This window comes from Diospyros lotus, chromosome 11 (genome assembly GCF_014633365.1).
Source record: "Diospyros lotus cultivar Yz01 chromosome 11, ASM1463336v1, whole genome shotgun sequence".
NCBI lineage: Eukaryota > Viridiplantae > Streptophyta > Magnoliopsida > Ericales > Ebenaceae > Diospyros > Diospyros lotus.
In genome coordinates this window covers 13,282,444-13,300,352 of record NC_068348.1, presented here as the reverse complement: position 1 = coordinate 13,300,352, position 17,909 = coordinate 13,282,444, and the positions used below count along the sequence as shown (strand labels likewise).

General features: G+C 39.3%; 1 protein-coding gene across 1 annotated transcript; it reads left to right on the top strand.

The window, feature by feature from the left end:
• The first annotated feature begins 114 nt into the window (after positions 1 to 114).
• LOC127812726 (uncharacterized) lies at positions 115 to 12,240 on the top strand. Its single transcript, XM_052353250.1, has 4 exons — positions 115 to 573; positions 794 to 3,396; positions 11,660 to 11,781; positions 12,044 to 12,240. The coding sequence occupies exons 1-4, from the start codon at positions 115 to 117 to the stop codon at positions 12,238 to 12,240; spliced, it is 3,381 nt and encodes a 1,126-aa protein (XP_052209210.1).
• The last annotated feature ends 5,669 nt before the right edge of the window (positions 12,241 to 17,909 follow it).

The window sequence follows — 17,909 nt, the reverse complement described above, 5'->3', positions numbered from 1 at the left end:
AGCATAGGTTTGTTAACTTAGAACAGGGATATGAATTCTAGGTGTCATATGAAAACTTTAGGAAACATTTGTTTGAGGTTTCTAAGAAAAATCTTTATGTATTATTAGTAGAAAATGGTGGATCAAGTACTGCTGTCACATTGGGCAAATAGGATCGAAGCTCGAGGAAACCCGCAAAATGAGGACATGAATGTGTTTTTGCTTGCAATGGAGGAAATTATTGATGATGTGCCCCCTAGTTACCGACAGATGGTAGATTTATCAGAGTTTCAGATCGGATTTCTTATTGACCAGCTGGAGGGGGAATGGAAGACTTTTGCGCAATGGTTGTGGCAGGACTGGGAAGACGACTCTCTACGTGAATTCTGCGCAAGAATGCGGAACGAGCATCAGGATCTACTCGGGGACGTTATGGATGAGGAGGAACAGGCAGAGATTGCTGCAAATCTCGCGGATGAGGTCATAGATATTAGCTCTGATGAGGAATCAGATGAGGAATCTCAGGAAGTCCAAGATGATGACGAAGGACCCCCGGTAGCATCCGACAGTGACGGGGACCACAAGGAGTCATGGGTCTGGAGGCCGAAGAACTACTGAGTAGGGCCGAAGAGATAGTTGTTGGACGAAGCGATATGTAAATATAATATAAAATAAAATAAGATGTTATGTCTATTCTCCTTTTCGGTTGTACTAAGTTGTTCTGTTTGTGGGATATTATAAAGAAATAAAACTGTCCCCTTTGTATAGAAACAATCTTGTCTTGAGTATAATCTATTTCCGTGATTCACTTCAGATGGTGAATACACGAAGGCTACGGGACGCAGCTCATGACGTAAGTGGAAGAAGAAGAGAAGGAAATAATCTTGAAGATCAGGATGATCGCAGGAATCACTCAGGAGGGAACAGAAGATACGTCGGGGAATCGAGCTCCAGTGAGGACCGATTTGAGCGAATGGAGCGATTTTTAGAAAATATGCTAACATACGTGAGTCGAGAGGAGCCTACGCGGCACACGACCACAGCTTTGGAGCGATACCGACATTTGAGACCCCCTGTGTTCAAAGGAAGGACAGGCGATGATCCTAGCTCAGCCGAGTATTGGCTGGAGCAGACCGAGAAACTACTTCAACATCTCCAATGCAGTGAAGAGGAGAAGGTGAGGTGTGCAACCTACACACTGGAAGAAGAAGCAGGTCGGTGGTGGCAGTCTACCGAACGATCATTAACAAGGTCTCAACAGGAGCGTGAAGCTGAGAATGAGGATGCACCAATGTATACTTGGGCGGGATTCAAGGAGGAGTTTAACGCCAAGTATTTTTCCAAGAGTTGGAAGGAAGAAAGAATTTGGGAGTTTATGAGGCTCAAGCAGACAGGAGAGATGTCTGTGAGTCAATACGATAATCGGTTCATTCAACTGATTAAGTACGTACCCATGTACGAGACTGACGAGAGTCAGAAGGCACAAAAGTTTGTTTCAGGACTACAAGAACATCTCCAGCAAGTTTTAAGTGGATGGGACGTTGAAACTTACAAAGAAGCATTGCACCGAGCTTTGACCATTGAGAGAAATCTGACACGAGCCAAGATCATCAAGACAGAGGAAGGAAGTAAGAGCGGTAAACTAGGCAGTCCGACGACTCAACCAAGGGATGACGGGAAGTGTCCTCGATGTAAGAGAAAACACCCTGGGAAGAGATGTGTCTTGCGGTGCTATGGATGCGGCGAAGAAGGTCACATTGGGAGAAATTGCCCAAAGATCAAAGCAATGCCCCAGGTTGGGAATCAGGGAAAGGTGGTGTGTTACAATTGTGGTCAACCAGGGCATATCTCGCGCGATTGTTTAAAAAGGCAGAAGATGGAACCACCGAGTGGAAGTGCACAAAATGTTCGTCCAGGCCGAGTGTACAATCTGACTTGTGAGGACGCTGAGGCCGATCCTGCAGTTATTGAAGGTACACTGTTCTTTTCGAATATTCCAGCTCATGCTTTAATTGATCCAGGTGCTACGCATTCATTTGTGTCGCATGCATCATTAGAAGGTTTAAAATTAGAACCTAAGGAACTGGGTTATCAAATGGTAATAGCCACTCCTATGGGTTCAACTCTAAGAACTGCAGTAGGATGCCGCGAGTGTAATTTTAGTATGGGATCGGAAAGTTTCAAGATTGATTTAGTGGTGTTAGACATTCAAGATTTCGACATAATTATCGGTATGGATTTCCTATCGCTTCATGAGGCTAAAATAGATTGTAAAAGTAAGACCGTGAGCTTACCCAAGATTAACGGAGAGTGGATTGTGTTTCAAGGTCAAAATAGGAAGATTAAGAAGGAAAAAGGCATGACTTTGCACACGTTACAGTCAGCCAAACCCGAACCAGGAAAGAAAAGTCTCGAGTTGGAGTTAGTAAGGGTCGTGAATGAGTATCCTGAGGTATTTCCCGAGGAATTACCAGGATTACCTCCCCAAAGAGAAATTGAATTTTCGATAGATCTTGTACCAGGTACTCAGCCAATATCCATACCTCCGTACAAGATGGCCCCAGCTGAGATGAGGGAATTGAAGGAGCAATTACAGGACTTGACCGACAAAGGATTTATCAGACCAAGTGTGTCACCCTGGGGAGCTCCGATATTGTTCGTGAAAAAGAAAGATGGTACCCTACGTATGTGTACTGACTACCGACAGTTGAACAAGGTAACTATAAAGAATAAGTATCCTTTGCCTAGGATTGAAGAGTTGTTTGACCAACTCCAAGGAGCTAGAGTATTTTCTAAGATAGATCTTCGGTCTGGGTACTATCAAATGAAGATCAAACAGGAAGATGTGCCCAAGACTGCGTTTCGGTCACGGTATGGTCACTACGAATATCTAGTGATGCCGTTTGGATTGACCAATGCACCTGCTGCATTTATGGATTTAATGAACCGAACGTTTAGACCATACCTGGACAAGTTTGTAATAGTGTTCATAGATGACATTCTGATATACTCTGCAAGTGAGAGTAGTCATGAAAAACATTTAAGGATAGTCTTGCAAACTTTAAAGGACCACAAATTGTACGCCAAGTTCTCGAAATGTGAATTTTGGCTTACTCAAGTAGCATTTCTTGGACATATAATTTCTGCAGAAGGTATAGCTGTCGATCCAGCAAAGATTGAAGCAGTTCAAAAATGGCAAGCACCTAAGACCATTGGGGAGATCCGAAGTTTTCTTGGACTAGCTGGATACTATAGAAGGTTTGTAGAAGGATTTTCAAAGATATCGGCTCCACTTACTCGATTGACGCAGAAAGAAGTTAAATTTGAATGGGATGATAAATGTGAGCAAAGTTTTCAAGAACTTAAGGCACGATTAACCACGGCACCGATTCTAGCAATGCCAACGGAGGCAGGAAAGTTTGTGGTGTATAGTGATGCTTCGGGAATAGGGTTGGGATGTGTTCTAATGCAAGATGAAAAAGTAATCGCTTACGGATCTCGGCAATTGAAAAGACATGAGCAGAACTACCCAACTCACGACTTGGAATTAGCAGCTATAAATTTCGAGTAATTAATTAATAAAAATTACCGAATGGGCGGATAGGAGTGCCTCGGGACTTGGATGTCCAGGGAAGAGGACAAGAGATTGATGAGCGTCTCGAGATGAGATTAAGGAGGTTGACAGCGGTCCGACCAGGAAGAATTTTCGGAATAAATTCTGTATAAGCCCGAGTGGGTGCCAATACCGAATAGTTGGAGGGGACCTCCTGGAAGCTGAGGGGAGCCTAGGGGTGGTTCGGTTTTCTGAGTAAAGCAACCCTTAAGTGGTTTCGGGTCGAATAGAGGTCCCACGCAGGCGTAGGGACGAAATCGATATTCCCGAGTAGGTGTCGGCAATTAATTGTAGAGAAATCAAGTTATCGTGAGGCTTTAATAATAATTAATTAAAGCTTAAAGGGTCCAAGTGCAATTATAGAAATCCCCAAGTGTAATTTAAATTGCTTAAGTGGGGTTAATGTGAAATTGGGGAATTAAATTAGTTTGTGTATTATATATATATATATGAGTGAGTGCGCGTGAGGAAGCTTCCTTGAAGCTTCCTAAATGTGCCTCGGCTATTTCAAAAATCAGAGAGGGAGGCAGAGAACTCGGAAGAGAGCGTTCGAGCGATTGAGAGAGAGATCTCGAGTGAGAGTGCGAGATAGAGATCAAGAGAGAGAGCCGGCCGAGTTCGGCCATGGGAGAAGCTGCCATTGAAGCCGACGAATGAAGCTGGAGCGGCGTCGGGCAGCGGCCAGTGATGGCCATGGCCGAGGCAGAGGCGGCCCTCGGCAGCTCGAGGTGGCGGGCATGGTGCGGCCGGCAGCATCGGCAAGGGGAGCCAGAGGCAGCAGCGGCGGAGCTGGCCTAGTGCGGCCATGGCAGTCGCGCACGCTGGTGTTGCAGCGCGCAGGGAAGCCAGCCGCGGCAGTGATGGCCGACGGCTGGCGTTCGTGTGATGCTTAGGAGCGGCTGGCGGTGGTGGCCGGAGCTGCGGCGTGGGCTGGTGGAGCCGCGGCAGTGGCAGGAGGCGCGCACAGGCGCTGTGCGCGCGCCAGAGAAGAAGGAAGAAGAACAGTGGCCGCGCGCGGGAGAAAGAAAGGAGAAGAGAAAGAAGGAAAAAAAAAGAAGAAAGAAAATAGAAAATGAGAAAAATCTGGAAAAATAGGGGAAAAATCCCGAAAAATTCCAGAAAATTGGGGAAAGGTCCTGTAAATTATATTGAGGCTTGTAGAGCATACCGGAAGCTCGAGAATGGGATTTCGAGCATGTGATGGTAGCTCGGGAAGCAACGTCGGCGTGGGCGATTAATCGATTTTCTCTTCTCGATTTAACCGAGGTAAGTAAATTAATTCTTTTTGGAATACTTCCTTTATGTGAGTCATTGAATTGTGTAATATTGTGGGATTTAATCCCGTGTCGGGGTGGTTGGAAATTATTAAACGGCTGATGTATGCCGTGGTTCGTTGTTTGGAAATAATGTTGATGGTGATTTTGCAATGTGTGGCGAAATCGAGGGCGTTGGGTTAATGCCGAATGTTAATGGAGTTGGGTTTTTGTGTGTTTGCCTCTAGATTCGAACGAAAAGGCGGTGATCCTAGAGAGCTCGAGTTCGGGCTGGCGTTCTCGCCTAGGTAGGGATGAGGCTTCGAGCCAGGTAAGGGATGGCCCCATGTGGAGGTGGCCTTGCAAGTTGGTAAATGTGTTTGATAATGTTTTTATGTTGCATTGGCATGTAGTGGTTATATCTTGTGTGATGCAAGACCTAGTGGACCTATGGCCATAAGGAGGACTAGTGGTGGGGGCTGATAGGTTGATGCCTCAAACCTTAGTGGGTTGTGAGGATGTGTGAGCCTAGCCTCATTTGCATGCATTTGGCATACATAAACATGATTATACTCATATTTACATGCATTGCACCCTTACTGAGTCTTTATGACTCATGAGGTTTTACCTCATGTGTAGATGATGCAAGTCCGGATGCAAGCAGGGATGGTGCCGGGAGGCCGTTGTGGCAACTAACTGAATTGCCCGATTTATGTATTTTTAATATTGCTTGTATGTAGCCAGGGGGCGTGGTGTATGTATACCCTTGTGAGTAAATGTCTATGTCATTGAGCTTAAATGTATTTAATTGTGTAATCATCAAAGTGTGATAGATGATTGTGAGATTGCTTGTTGAATGTGGCATAGTCGGTAAAGCCAAGTTTCGGACCGAGTCAAGATCAGCAAGGTATGTTCTCATAAATCCCCAATACTCAGCGAAGTGTTTGTATGCTAGCTTTGTGCCTGGGTCAGCTCTGGCTTGCTATAGGGTGAGCTGAAGAGAGGTGAAGCTCACTTAGGTTTCGGGTCTTGGTCCGCTGGATTTTTCTTATTTGAGTTGGGACCGATTCCTGAGTGGAGTGAAGGGAAGGACGAAGCCTAGTTCCCACCTAGGGCGTTTCCTGTTGAAACATAGTCCAACCCTTCAGTTGTGGTTGTCGGGTGAGTAATCTGGTCGATTATTTACCGGTGGCGCCCGTAAGTGGGAGCGGGTCGTTACACTATGAAACTTTTAGTTTCTCCCCATGTCTCAGAAATTGAAGAGTGTGTCCTATCGACGTTAAAGGGAAGATTAATATCTTGAAATAAGAGGAGTAGTGATAGGATACTCTTAGTCAATGCTTCCCTATGTAAGAGTAGAAGTGAGGTCGCTTCTATGAGAACTATTCAATGGCTTGGGTTCTCTAGAGCTCTCATGAAACTGAGGATGCTGTCCAAGACCAAAATGGACACAATTGTATAGAACTCAGTGGGTCAAGACATGTTATGTGTGATGTCTATTATCTCGATTTACCTTCAGAAGGATAGTTCAAGAGCTAGTCTCACTATTTCTTCGGTAAATTCAATAGACATTCACTAAGGAAGGTTCAAGTCCAAAAACACCTTGTTGATGCATAACTTATTTATTTGCTCTTAGTGATTTCATGTCGTTTTGTTTGTTTTCCGCACACACGCACTCATATGGGGGATTGTTGGGAGTGAGTGTGTGTGTGTATGGTTTTCCTTACTTGCTAAGTCTTTGGAAGTCTTCCCTAAGTCTTTGCAAGTCTTTCCTTTATTGCTAAGTCTTGCAAAGTCATTCCACGTCTTTCCTTCATCTCCAAGGTCTTCTAGTCTTACTTGGTCTCCAAGTTCTTCTTTGCTTGGTCTCCAAGTTCAAGCTTTGCTTGGTTCCCAAGTTCTTTTAGCTTATATATATCTCCCTAAGTTTCTTTGAGTTTGTGGAAAGGAACTTGGTCTTCTTGAGTTTCCATCACTGAGAACAAGTCCATTTTTTTTAGTTCTGCTAGCTTCGATTGTTCGTGGCTATCGTTCACCGGAGAGGTCGTTTCATCCTGCTGAGACAGTCGCCACAATTTGCTTGCTGCCGGCGCAGGGCGGTAACTGTCTTCAGGACAATGCTACTCAACCTACTTTTGTTCCTGCCTCTTCCACGTTCCAGAAGTTTTGTTCTTGTTTCCTTGCCATTCCAGCTGCGAGCGTTGTTGTTCAACCATCTTCTCCATCTTGTCGTTTTGGTCTAGTAACATCTGTTATTGCTCATTTGTTGTTGTTGGTTATAAGCTTCTATTGCCAATAATATCAACTGTTATAATAATAGTTAAATGTTGTAGTTTACGTTTCTTGTTCTGTAGTGGGTTAGAACTGGTTTTCTAGTATCAAACAAGTTATTTCTGTATAACACACGCATCTATACTCTTTGTATCCCTAACAGGTATGAAAACAAAGCCATACTTTGGAATCTCTCAGTCCTCTTGAATGAGTGTCGGGTTGGTCGGTGCGATATCCATTATTTTGGCCAACTCCAAAATTTGTGATTATGTAAACTGATCTTTCTTTAACCAACCACTTAAAATTACAAGTAACAGCTTTCTTGATGAATGCTTGGATTTTGTCACCTTAATGGACACAATTTTTGTTTAAGTAAAGATGCATAACTAACAAAATATTCTATCGTATCATAGATTGTCATATCTTTTCATCCATCAGAACCAACTCAACATTATTGATTTCATTAGACTTGTTGAAACTTGGTAGGTTTCATATCTGAACTACGCTAACTTTAATCTTCCAATTTTCCTTCAAAGCCGTTATTTCATTGACGGAATCATTTTTTCAAGCCATTTCCTGCAAGTTTAAACCTATATCGTGTCATATGGCCAACTCATAGCAAACAACAACACAAGTATAAATATAAGAAAAAAACCAAAAACAATTGCAAACATGAACAAAACACATATTGTTGCAGGAAAAAAAATGAAAAAAAGGAATTAAGCCGCAAATATTACATACCTTTCACACTGGAAAAAAATAACTTTATTAGGCTTTGATTGGAATTACGTTATTAGACAATCATGGTTAATCATCTTTAGTTGGAATTATGTTATCGAATTTAAGATATGAATGAAACTTTTTGTTAGCAATGTTTGAATGAGAAAATAATAAAAAAAATAATGTTTAGCAAATTGGAAAAAGCTTTCCTTGCCTCTGTTGTTGTTTTACATATATATATGTACTAGGGATAATCCGTGCCTGAAGGCACGGTGCAACTAAAAATATCGAACATTGAATTTAAATGCAAAAATAATCAAGCATTGAACTTGGATACATATTAAATTAAGAACCTAAACTCGCTTATATCACGTGTTTGAAGACAATATATATAGTTCTTAAACACAAAATTATCAAACAATGAATATAAAGTTATTGTATAAACAAAAAGATTTCAATTTGTATTTTACAAAAAAATATCAGTCAATATAATAAAGCAACCTGGGTTTTATAATTTCAACCTATATTCTATAATTAATTATCAGCCTATACTATACAATTCCAAAAGAATCAAATATAAAAAAAAATTAAATATCAAATAATACACAACAACCAGTACTCTGCAATCTAAATGAAATCAAAAATTAAAATGCACACCAATTAGTGCTACTGACATCAAATTATAACTATATAAGAAATCAAAAAATAGAGAAATCGTCCTACATAAATTATAAGAATTATTTTTATATTTTATTTTATGAAGAGTCTGCTTTTAGTTGTTTATAATCATCATACATTATAATTAAATCATAGCTCAACTCAGTATAAATAATATTAAGATTAAAAATAAATCATAGCTCAACTCAATGTAAATAATATTAAGATTAAGATTAAAATGCACGGTTACTCATTCACGTAAATATAAGATACTCATTCAGCCACGTCAGAAACTTATTAGTTTATTAGTTTACTCATGCAGTTTATAAGAGCAATGAAAAACAATTGATTTTCCAAATCACTTCTTAAAAAGTTGTTTGTATTTTAGTGTCGACAAACTTATTGTTTTTTGGTAAACAAAACGAAGATGACGAACAACTATTTAATCTATTTAATATATTGTTTTGAGCATGATATTAAATATTATTTCGGGACTGTAAATAACAACTATTTAACAAATTTACTTTAACGGTGTTCTTTAGTATTCAAGGGAAAAGATGATGAACAACCCCTACGCATTCTCATGCTATGTTCAAGGGATCTAAAATTGAAACTACCTTATGATCCATTCTCAAAGCCCCTATGATTATTCATTCTGACGTAAATGTAAGTTATTTTTATATATAAGTTACTCATTCTCTTTGTTAATAGATGTTAAATATATTTAACGTATGTTAATATATGTTAAATATATATACACAGATTTTTCATAAATATACACACAGAAAAAAGACACGCACAAAATATACGAAATGGAGTTACGCGAAATTTCCTATGGAGTTACACGAAATGGAGTTTACACAGAATATAGGAAATGGAGTTACACAGAATACATATACACGTTCTACATAAAAATATATATACATATACAGGATACATACATACACAAAATACACAAAATGGGATTTGGTGCTTAAGTTTGAATGAGATTTGGTTCCTTACAATGAGTGTGGTACTAAGCCACAATTGAACTGAGAGGTAAAAATAAGACAAAAAAAAAAAAAAAGGTTCTTCAAACCACATAACACATTGAACACAGTTAAGGGGATAATTATGACAGAGTACGGATCTTGAAAATAAGCTTCATGAAATAGCGGAAAACTAAACTTAGCACAGGCATGGAGTGGTAACAGCAAGAAGAGGATTTCTTCTGTGGATGGCGACGCCAGGGCATTCAGCCATGTCCAGTTCCTCTGCCTTGGCTTCATCAGGCAGTTCTCATTCAAACATACACAGAATACATACAATAATATTTAATAAATTATACATATATATATCTGGGAGAAGAAAAATAGTGAAGAGGGTTGTGGGTATTTAGGTCATTATATGGGAATGTGTTGTCAACCAACATTGCAAGTGATTGATTGGTGAAGAAATCATATAATTTCTCTATCCCCCTCTCTCATATGAAAGTAATATTAATCAGCTTAGTCGATGTATCCCTAAGCTTCCTAAGAAAATAAATTTATATTCATAGAAAGACTTTCCACTACCATGATTTATTTTGACCTAACTTTCTTCAATTTATAACCTTTGCACAGGAGGTATATAATATGGATCCAGCTTTACGTGAAACCCAAGGGCTAAATACATTCTCTCGAAGCCATCCCACACCAGTATAGAATTTGCCAGTTCTTTTCCCTCGCGCCTCTTCGAGACAACACACAGCCTCACTTGCAGGTCACATTTCCTTTCTCCAAGGCCAGAGCCGAATTCTATAATATATATTTTCTATTAACCTTCCATTCTCTCTCTCTCTCTGTCTCTCTCACTATCTCCCATAGTCTTTGTCTGAAACCCATCGCCCAAAGAGGTTCGCCGCTCTTACTAGGGTTTGGCAATTACATCGTCATGAGAGAATTCTCCATCTTTGTAGACACAACGAACGCGTTCAGGCAATAAGCCATTTTAGTAGCAAAAATGCAATTTGAGAGTTCGATTTCGGCAGGTCCTCTCTCTCTCTGTCTCTTTGTACTTTGATTGCTTCCGTCGATGGTTTTCGCATGCTGGTATAGCTTATTTGTTCAAATTGACATACAAGACAATGAGATCGTAAGAGCAGCATTTGGTATGCAATTTGTGAGTTGGCTTCTAGAATTTAAGGCTCATGGTGTTAGGGGGTCAGGTAATGATGTGTGATTGCTTTGGGCAGATTGGAAGTATCAGGTGATCTTCTGTTTTCATGAGTTCTACTCCTGATCGCATTTTTGGGTCTTCATTTATTGAAGTTAGTTTAAGGTGGGGTTGGAGATAAAGTAACCCATGTCTTCTTTGGCGTCTCCATGCTGTCTTTGATAGTTTGAAGGCTGTCCTAAAGGATGAGTGGTTTGAGTTGAGGAGAAGCAGTTTGTTATTTATCTTTCCATAGGAAAATGTGGTTGAACTTAATTGGAAGAATTGGGTCTCCAATGTCATGTTCCTATTTTTAAATATTCAGTGCAATCAAGCTTAAGGTGAAATTCTGGTTTGGCATCAGCCTCTCCTTGCTATTTTTCATTGTCTAGGTGTGATGATTTCTTGATGCATCTCGGTATCGATTATGTCATGGGGGTTTTGATTTCAGTATCTCATTCTCTGTCTAGTTCAGGATTTCTTGAGGTTGTTCGTGTTAGGAAAGGTTGTTGTATCCCTGCTTCTAGTGGCCTTGCTTAATAATACAGGATTTCTTGAATTGACTATATCATAACTTTAACCTGCTTAATAATATTTAATGATCTTTCATTTGACTTTGGAGGTAATTGAGTGGGTTTATGACTACTGACAAGGTTCACAATTGTATGTCCGAATTCATTACAAAGAAGTAATGGTTTGGTTCCAACCAGATTATATCAGAACGTTCTTCTGTTAAAGGAGATAATTTATTTGAAGCTGGAAACAAGCACACTGGAGAGTCGTTAGAAGTTCCTTCTTTGATATTACTTATGTTGTATTTGTTCTCGTTAACCATATCAGCTTAGTTAGAATATTTCTTCCACTTCTTGGCCTTGGTAATGATCATGTTTGCTAATATTGTATGTGGATTGTGTAGGTGACAACTGCTAGATTCTTGGATGTTTTTTTCCCTCTGCTTGAGTCAGAATTCAGTTTTTGCTAGTTCTCTTGACAGACTTATTTCAGGAAGATCGTCCTTAACTGGATACCTACAGTCATTAACTGAGAAGAGAGCTAGCATTTCCTATACCAAAGATGATGAGGCAATCACAGATGCTACTCCATATGACAACTCAAGTTTTCCTCATATTCAGAAAAAGAAGTTACTACATTCGCCTTAGGTCTTTATTCTCTGCTCCAATCTTAGCCTTGGTTTTTTCTTTTTTCTTTTTATTTTATCATCCTTGTGACTAGATTCTAGCAGTGAAGGGTCCCTATCAATTGTCATTGACGTTCCACTCGGCTTCTTGAGGAAATTGGTTGCTGAAGTTAGGTGAAAGACAAAGAAAGCTGGAAAGCTTGGTACAATAGGACTAGATCAGTTCTGTTGGTGTAACAGGCCAGCACTGCTGTATGTATATTAATGAGATAATTTTTGGTGCATCGGATAAAGCGGTTGATGCTTTTGCAAGGATGTTTGAAGGGTGTAGGTTAAGAATGGAGAAGATGGAAGGATGTCATGCAGTGTTTGATGATATTCAAGCTGGCAAGTTTGAACAACCTATGCCTTCTGTGTCCTTTTGGAAGTTTTCTTAGGACAATGGTGCAAGAAATCATCTCTGATTGCTTCCATTGGTAGCATTTTACATGAACACCTATCTTTTGAAGTTTGGAGTCTTCCCTTAAGAGCATAAATCTTCCCTTTAGCAGCCTGACGGGGAAGTTGGAGATATTAATTTGCACTTCTTCCATGATGTTGCCCTTTTGCACTAGGATATAACATTTTCTTCACTATAGCTACGCATAAATATTTAGTAGTTTCGACTAGTTTTTTGAATGTTGAATTACATACCAATCAAATCTTTAGTACATGAACTCAGTATGAAATCCAGTGCGGGTGCGTCGAAGTGTCATATCTCCTTGGACCCTTAATTTTAGGGCGCATGATATGCATGAAAAGTTGATTACAGGTATTTAGATAGGTCATGAGCCTTTAAGTTGGTAGTATTTCTATAATATAAGATGGTTCCATTACTAAGGAATCTACTTGATACCACATGACTTGGAGGAGAAAAAGGAGATTTGCATCTATGTCTATTGGTTTTATAGGAATCTTAAGTAACACTGTTGAATTGCAGATGTTTGAAGTACATGGAATTCATACTAGTGTTATTATATCAACATGTGTTATTATTGGTGGGATATGCATTTTTAGTCTATGCCTTGTCACATAAAATATTTCCATTGTTGGAGGAACCGGTATGGGTGTTGGATTGTGCCTCTTTAAGTATTTCTTTCAGAATTCTAAAGTTTCTAGAACATTTATTCTTCATAGAATGCTGTTCTGATTCCCTCGTGGATTTTGTTTTTCTAAATACCATTGATAGATGTTATCCTCCCGAGTTTTTTGAACTTACAAAAACTTTAATATGCTATGCTTTTATTTAAGAACTTAGATTCACCCATAATTATTTTTCTTTTACTTTCCTTTTATTTAAATAATTGTGATTCTTGCTGTCTCCATAATTTTTCATTTTGGTTAGCGAGAAGTTGTGATTTTGTGGCTAAATGAAATTGTACAGATGTCACATTACTGTACAAATACACATTCTTTTTTAGGGTGATAGAGATAGTAGCATAAGTTCATTATCCTTGCTTATTGGATTATTATTTGGACCATGATTATTCAATGGTTAATCATGCTTCCCACATGAGGTTCATTAGGGAGATTATATGAACTTGGAAAAAACTTCTCATATGTAATATGTTCATAGGTGTTTCATTGCCATCATCACGACCATTATTACTAACACTTGGATTGCATGCCTTGGAGAAATATGTCCCACATCCTGGTCTTAGTGAGAGGAATTCTTTATTGATGCTTGGAGGTTATGCTGCCGTAAGGGGTATATTATAAAGGGTACCATGTAGGTTATACATACTTATCGTTTCAAATAAATTGAGTCACATATATTACTTGCCACACCTTGCATAAGACGTTGGTGAGTAACTCAATATTGATATATGTTTTAGTTGATAGCGCCTTCACAAAGCAAGATCTAACCAAGTATAATCCGTCTATAGCATTATTTCATAATAACTTATGACAACTTAGTTCTATGATAGGAGATAATTTTGACCATGTGAGCTATTATCCTTGCAATTTTCACGACGATGGCACTGATAATGTAGTCTCCTTTGTTCCCAAATTTTTGTTATATTTTTGGCTGTTGTAACTTTGAGTCTGTTTGGATAAGTAGTTTGTAGTTAAATATGATTTAGTTTTATAGGAATCTTAAGTAACATTGTTGAATTGCAGATGTTTGAAGTACTTGGAATTAATACTAGTGTTATTATGTCAAGATGTGTTCTCATTGGTGGGATTGGCATTTTTATTATGTGCCTTGTCACATAAAATGTTGAGAGAGTTTGGATTGAATAGAAATTCTCTCTTATTTATTCCATGAGTATGAAACCCTATATATACCAGAAGTATGCTAATAAATCTCCTGAAAACTAGGAGAGGATAACAACCTAATAAGTAGGAACAATAATCATCTATAATTTACAGATTTATACAAAATATGAAAACTTAAATTTGATTTATCTTCTTAGACTTCATGCTTCCTTATCTTCTCATCATTTAACCGCCACTCCTTATCTTAAATGATAAGGTTCTTTATCCGTAACACTCCCCCTCAAGATTGAGAATGGATGTCATCCATTCCAAGCTTGCTAGTCAACTTTTGATGCACAACTATAGGCAACCCTTTAGTGAGAATATCTGCAAGTTGTTCACAAGATGATATATATGGAGTACATATTAGACCACTATCCAATTTTTCCTTAATAAAGTGTCAGTCCACCTCAACATGCTTGGTTCTATCATGTTGTACTGGATTGTGAGCAATACTGATTGCTGATTTGTTGTCACAATATAGTCTCATAGGTTCCACCAAAGTGTTCTTCAAATCATCTAACAAGATTTTTAACCAAAGTAACTCACATACCCCTAACGCCATGGATTTGAACTCTGCCTTTGCACTTGACCGGGCCATCACATTTTGTTTTTTGCTTCTCCAAGTTACAAGATTACCTCCTAGAAAGGTACAATAGCCGGATGTAGATCTTCTGTCCACCACTGACCCTGCATAATCTGCATCAGTATAGGCTTCAAGTATCATACTCTGTCCCCTTTTGAAAATAATGCCTTTCCCTGGTGTCCCTTTCAAGTAATGAAGTAATCTAACAACTACTCTAAGGTGAGTTTCTTTCGGACAATGCATAAATTGACTGACCACCCCCACTGCATATGCAATATCTGGCCGAGTGTGAGCTAGATAAATTCGTTTCCCTACTAGCCTTTGGTAGGATTCTTTATTCACCTCTTTATCTTCTGGAACCTCCCCCAATTTGTGGTTAAATTCAATTGGAGTAGTAGCAGCCTTGCAACCTAGTAGCCCGGTTTCTTTTAGCAAGTCCACAATATACTTTTGTTGAGAAATAAAGATGCCTTCTTTTGAGTGTGCAACTTCTATGCCCAAGAAGTATTTCAACGTCTCCAAGTCTTTAATTTCAAACTCTTTAATTAGGCATTCCTTTAATCTAGTCATACCTTCTTCATCATTTTCGGTCACAACAATATCATCCACATATACCAATAGGACTGTTACTCCCCCTGTGTCCAAGTGATGGATGAAAAGGGTATGGTCTCCTTGACTTTGTTTATACCCTAAGGTAAGCATCACATGGGTAAACTGGCCAAACCAGGCCCTAGGAGATTGTTTAAGGCCATACAATGCCTTTTTTAGTTTGCACACTATCTGCCCGCTAATATTTGTACTATAGCCCGGTGGTAAGTCCATGTAAACTTTCTCTTCTAGGTCTCCATGCAAGAAGGCATTTTTTACATCATATTGCATCAATGGCCAGCCTAGGTTAGCAGCTAGAGATAGAAGAAGTCTCACTGTATTTAGCTTTGCAATTGGGGCAAAGGTGTTTAGATAGTCAATGCCATATACTTGAGTGTATCCCTTTGCTACTAGCCTTGCCTTATACCAGTCTAGGTTCCCATCGGATTTGTATTTGATTGTATACACCCATTTGCATCCTACCAGTTGTTTTCCTTTGGGTAAATGAACGAGTTCCCAAGTGTTGTTCTTTCAAGGGCTGCCATCTCGACTTCCATGGCAGTCCTCCAATTCTCATCCCTTATTGCTTCAAAAAAATGGTGAGGAATTGGAATGGTATGTAGGCTGGTTAGGAAGGTTTTGTGTTAGGTAAACAGTTTAGAGTAGGATAGGACCAGGTGTAAAGGATGCTGAGTGCAGGTCTTGGTGCCTTTTCTGAGGGCTATAGGCCATTCCAGATCACTGGGGGAAAAGGTAGGAGCATTTTGAGGTGTGTGATGTTCAATTATAGATGCAGTGGAGTCAATAGGATTATTGCCTGCTGGTGTCACAAGAGAGCTGCTGGTGTCAGTGTTGTTAACAGGTTCAGAGGAGGAAGTAGATTCTTGGATTTGCACTGGGCTAGTAGCCAGCTTCTGCCGCCTTGAGTAGACCTGTAGGGGAGGAGTACTTAGTGAGGTTTCCTCTAGAGTCTTGTCTGGTGTATCTTTTGTAGTAACCGAATCTGGTGAGGAGGAAGTTTGAGGTGAGGGATCTAAATCAAGTAGAGACATAATTGGATTTTTTGCGGCAACTTTTGTACTGTCATGAGAGTGATCAAAATAGGGAGAATTTTCCACAAAAGTAACATCAGCTGAGACAAAGAATCTTTTGGAAGGAGGGTGGTAAAACTTATAGCTCTTTTGGCTGGAGGAATATCCAATAAAAATGCATTTCAGAGCGTAGGGATCTAATTTGCTTCTATTAGGGTTGTGAACATGTACAAATGATACACACCCAAATATTTTTGGTTTCCAACAGCTAGATATATGTAAATCAGGAAAATGACTGCTTAAGAGTTGAAAAGGGCTATAGGATTCAAGAGTTTGAGATGGCAGTCTATTAATAAGGGTAGTGGTTGTTAGAACAGCCTCTCCCCAATAATTTTTTGGAACATTATGGTGGCAAAGTAGTGCCCTAGTCACAGTTAATAGATGCCCATTTTTCCTCTCAGCCACCCCATTTTGTTGGGGTGTGTATGGACAAGATGATTCATGAATAATTCCTTTTTGTTGGAAAAAATGTGCAAGGGATTGATTGAAAAAATCTTTGGCATTATCAGTCCTTAGCCTCTTGATTGGCACTCCAAATTGAGTACTAATCATGTTATAGAAGTTAGGAAAAATAGTGCTTACTTCAGATTTGTTTTTCATAAGAAACAACCACATTACCCTAGTGCAATCATCCACAAATATTATGAACCACCTTGCCCCAAAAAGATTGGGAACAGTTGTAGGGCCCCAAACATCACTATGGAGAAGAGAGAATGGACTAGAGGTTCTTTTATTGGATGAAGGGCAAAACACCCTTTTATGTTTAGCAAATTCAAAAATAAGGCAATGAAAGTCTTGAATATCACAACTCCTAAACAAAGCTGGAAACATAACTCTAAGAGTAGAAAATGAAGGATGACCAAGACGATGGTGATGTAACCAGATCTGGTCCTTATTAGATTGCACCAAACAAGACACAAGATTCACCTTGTCCTTGTTTTCTTCCCCATTTGATCCATCAAAGTAGTATAGGCCAGCCCTAGCTTTAGCAAGCCCAATCCTCTTTTTCAACCCTGTTCCTAAATTTCACAGCAAGTAGAAGAAAAATTAAAATTGCAATTGTTATCTAGGGTAAGCTTTTGAATGGAGATGAGGTTGGTGAAGAGTTTAGGGACATGGAGAACATCTTTGAGAGTTAGATGGTTATTAAGGATAATATTTCCTTAGCCAGTAACAGTGGTCAAAGAGCCATTTGTTAGTGTTATCTTTTTTGAGCTTGAACAAGGACTATAGGTAGTGAAATAATGGGATAAAGGGGTCATGTGATCTGTTGCCCCGGAATCAAGAATCCAAGAATTAGATTGGGTTATTTTTAAAGCATGTGAGGTAAGAGAATGAGAGGACATACCTGTAAGTGTAAGAGAATAGGTACCTTTTTCTTTCTTTTCAAGAGAGTCTAGAAAGTTTCTTAGCTTTTCAATTTTTGCTCGGTTGAACTCCAAACCATCTGCCTGCTCCTTTTGTTCCCCTTGCTTGTGCTCTGTCTGCTACTGTTGACTGTTGGCTATATAGGCTTGATTTTGGACCCCAAGCTGTCCTCCTT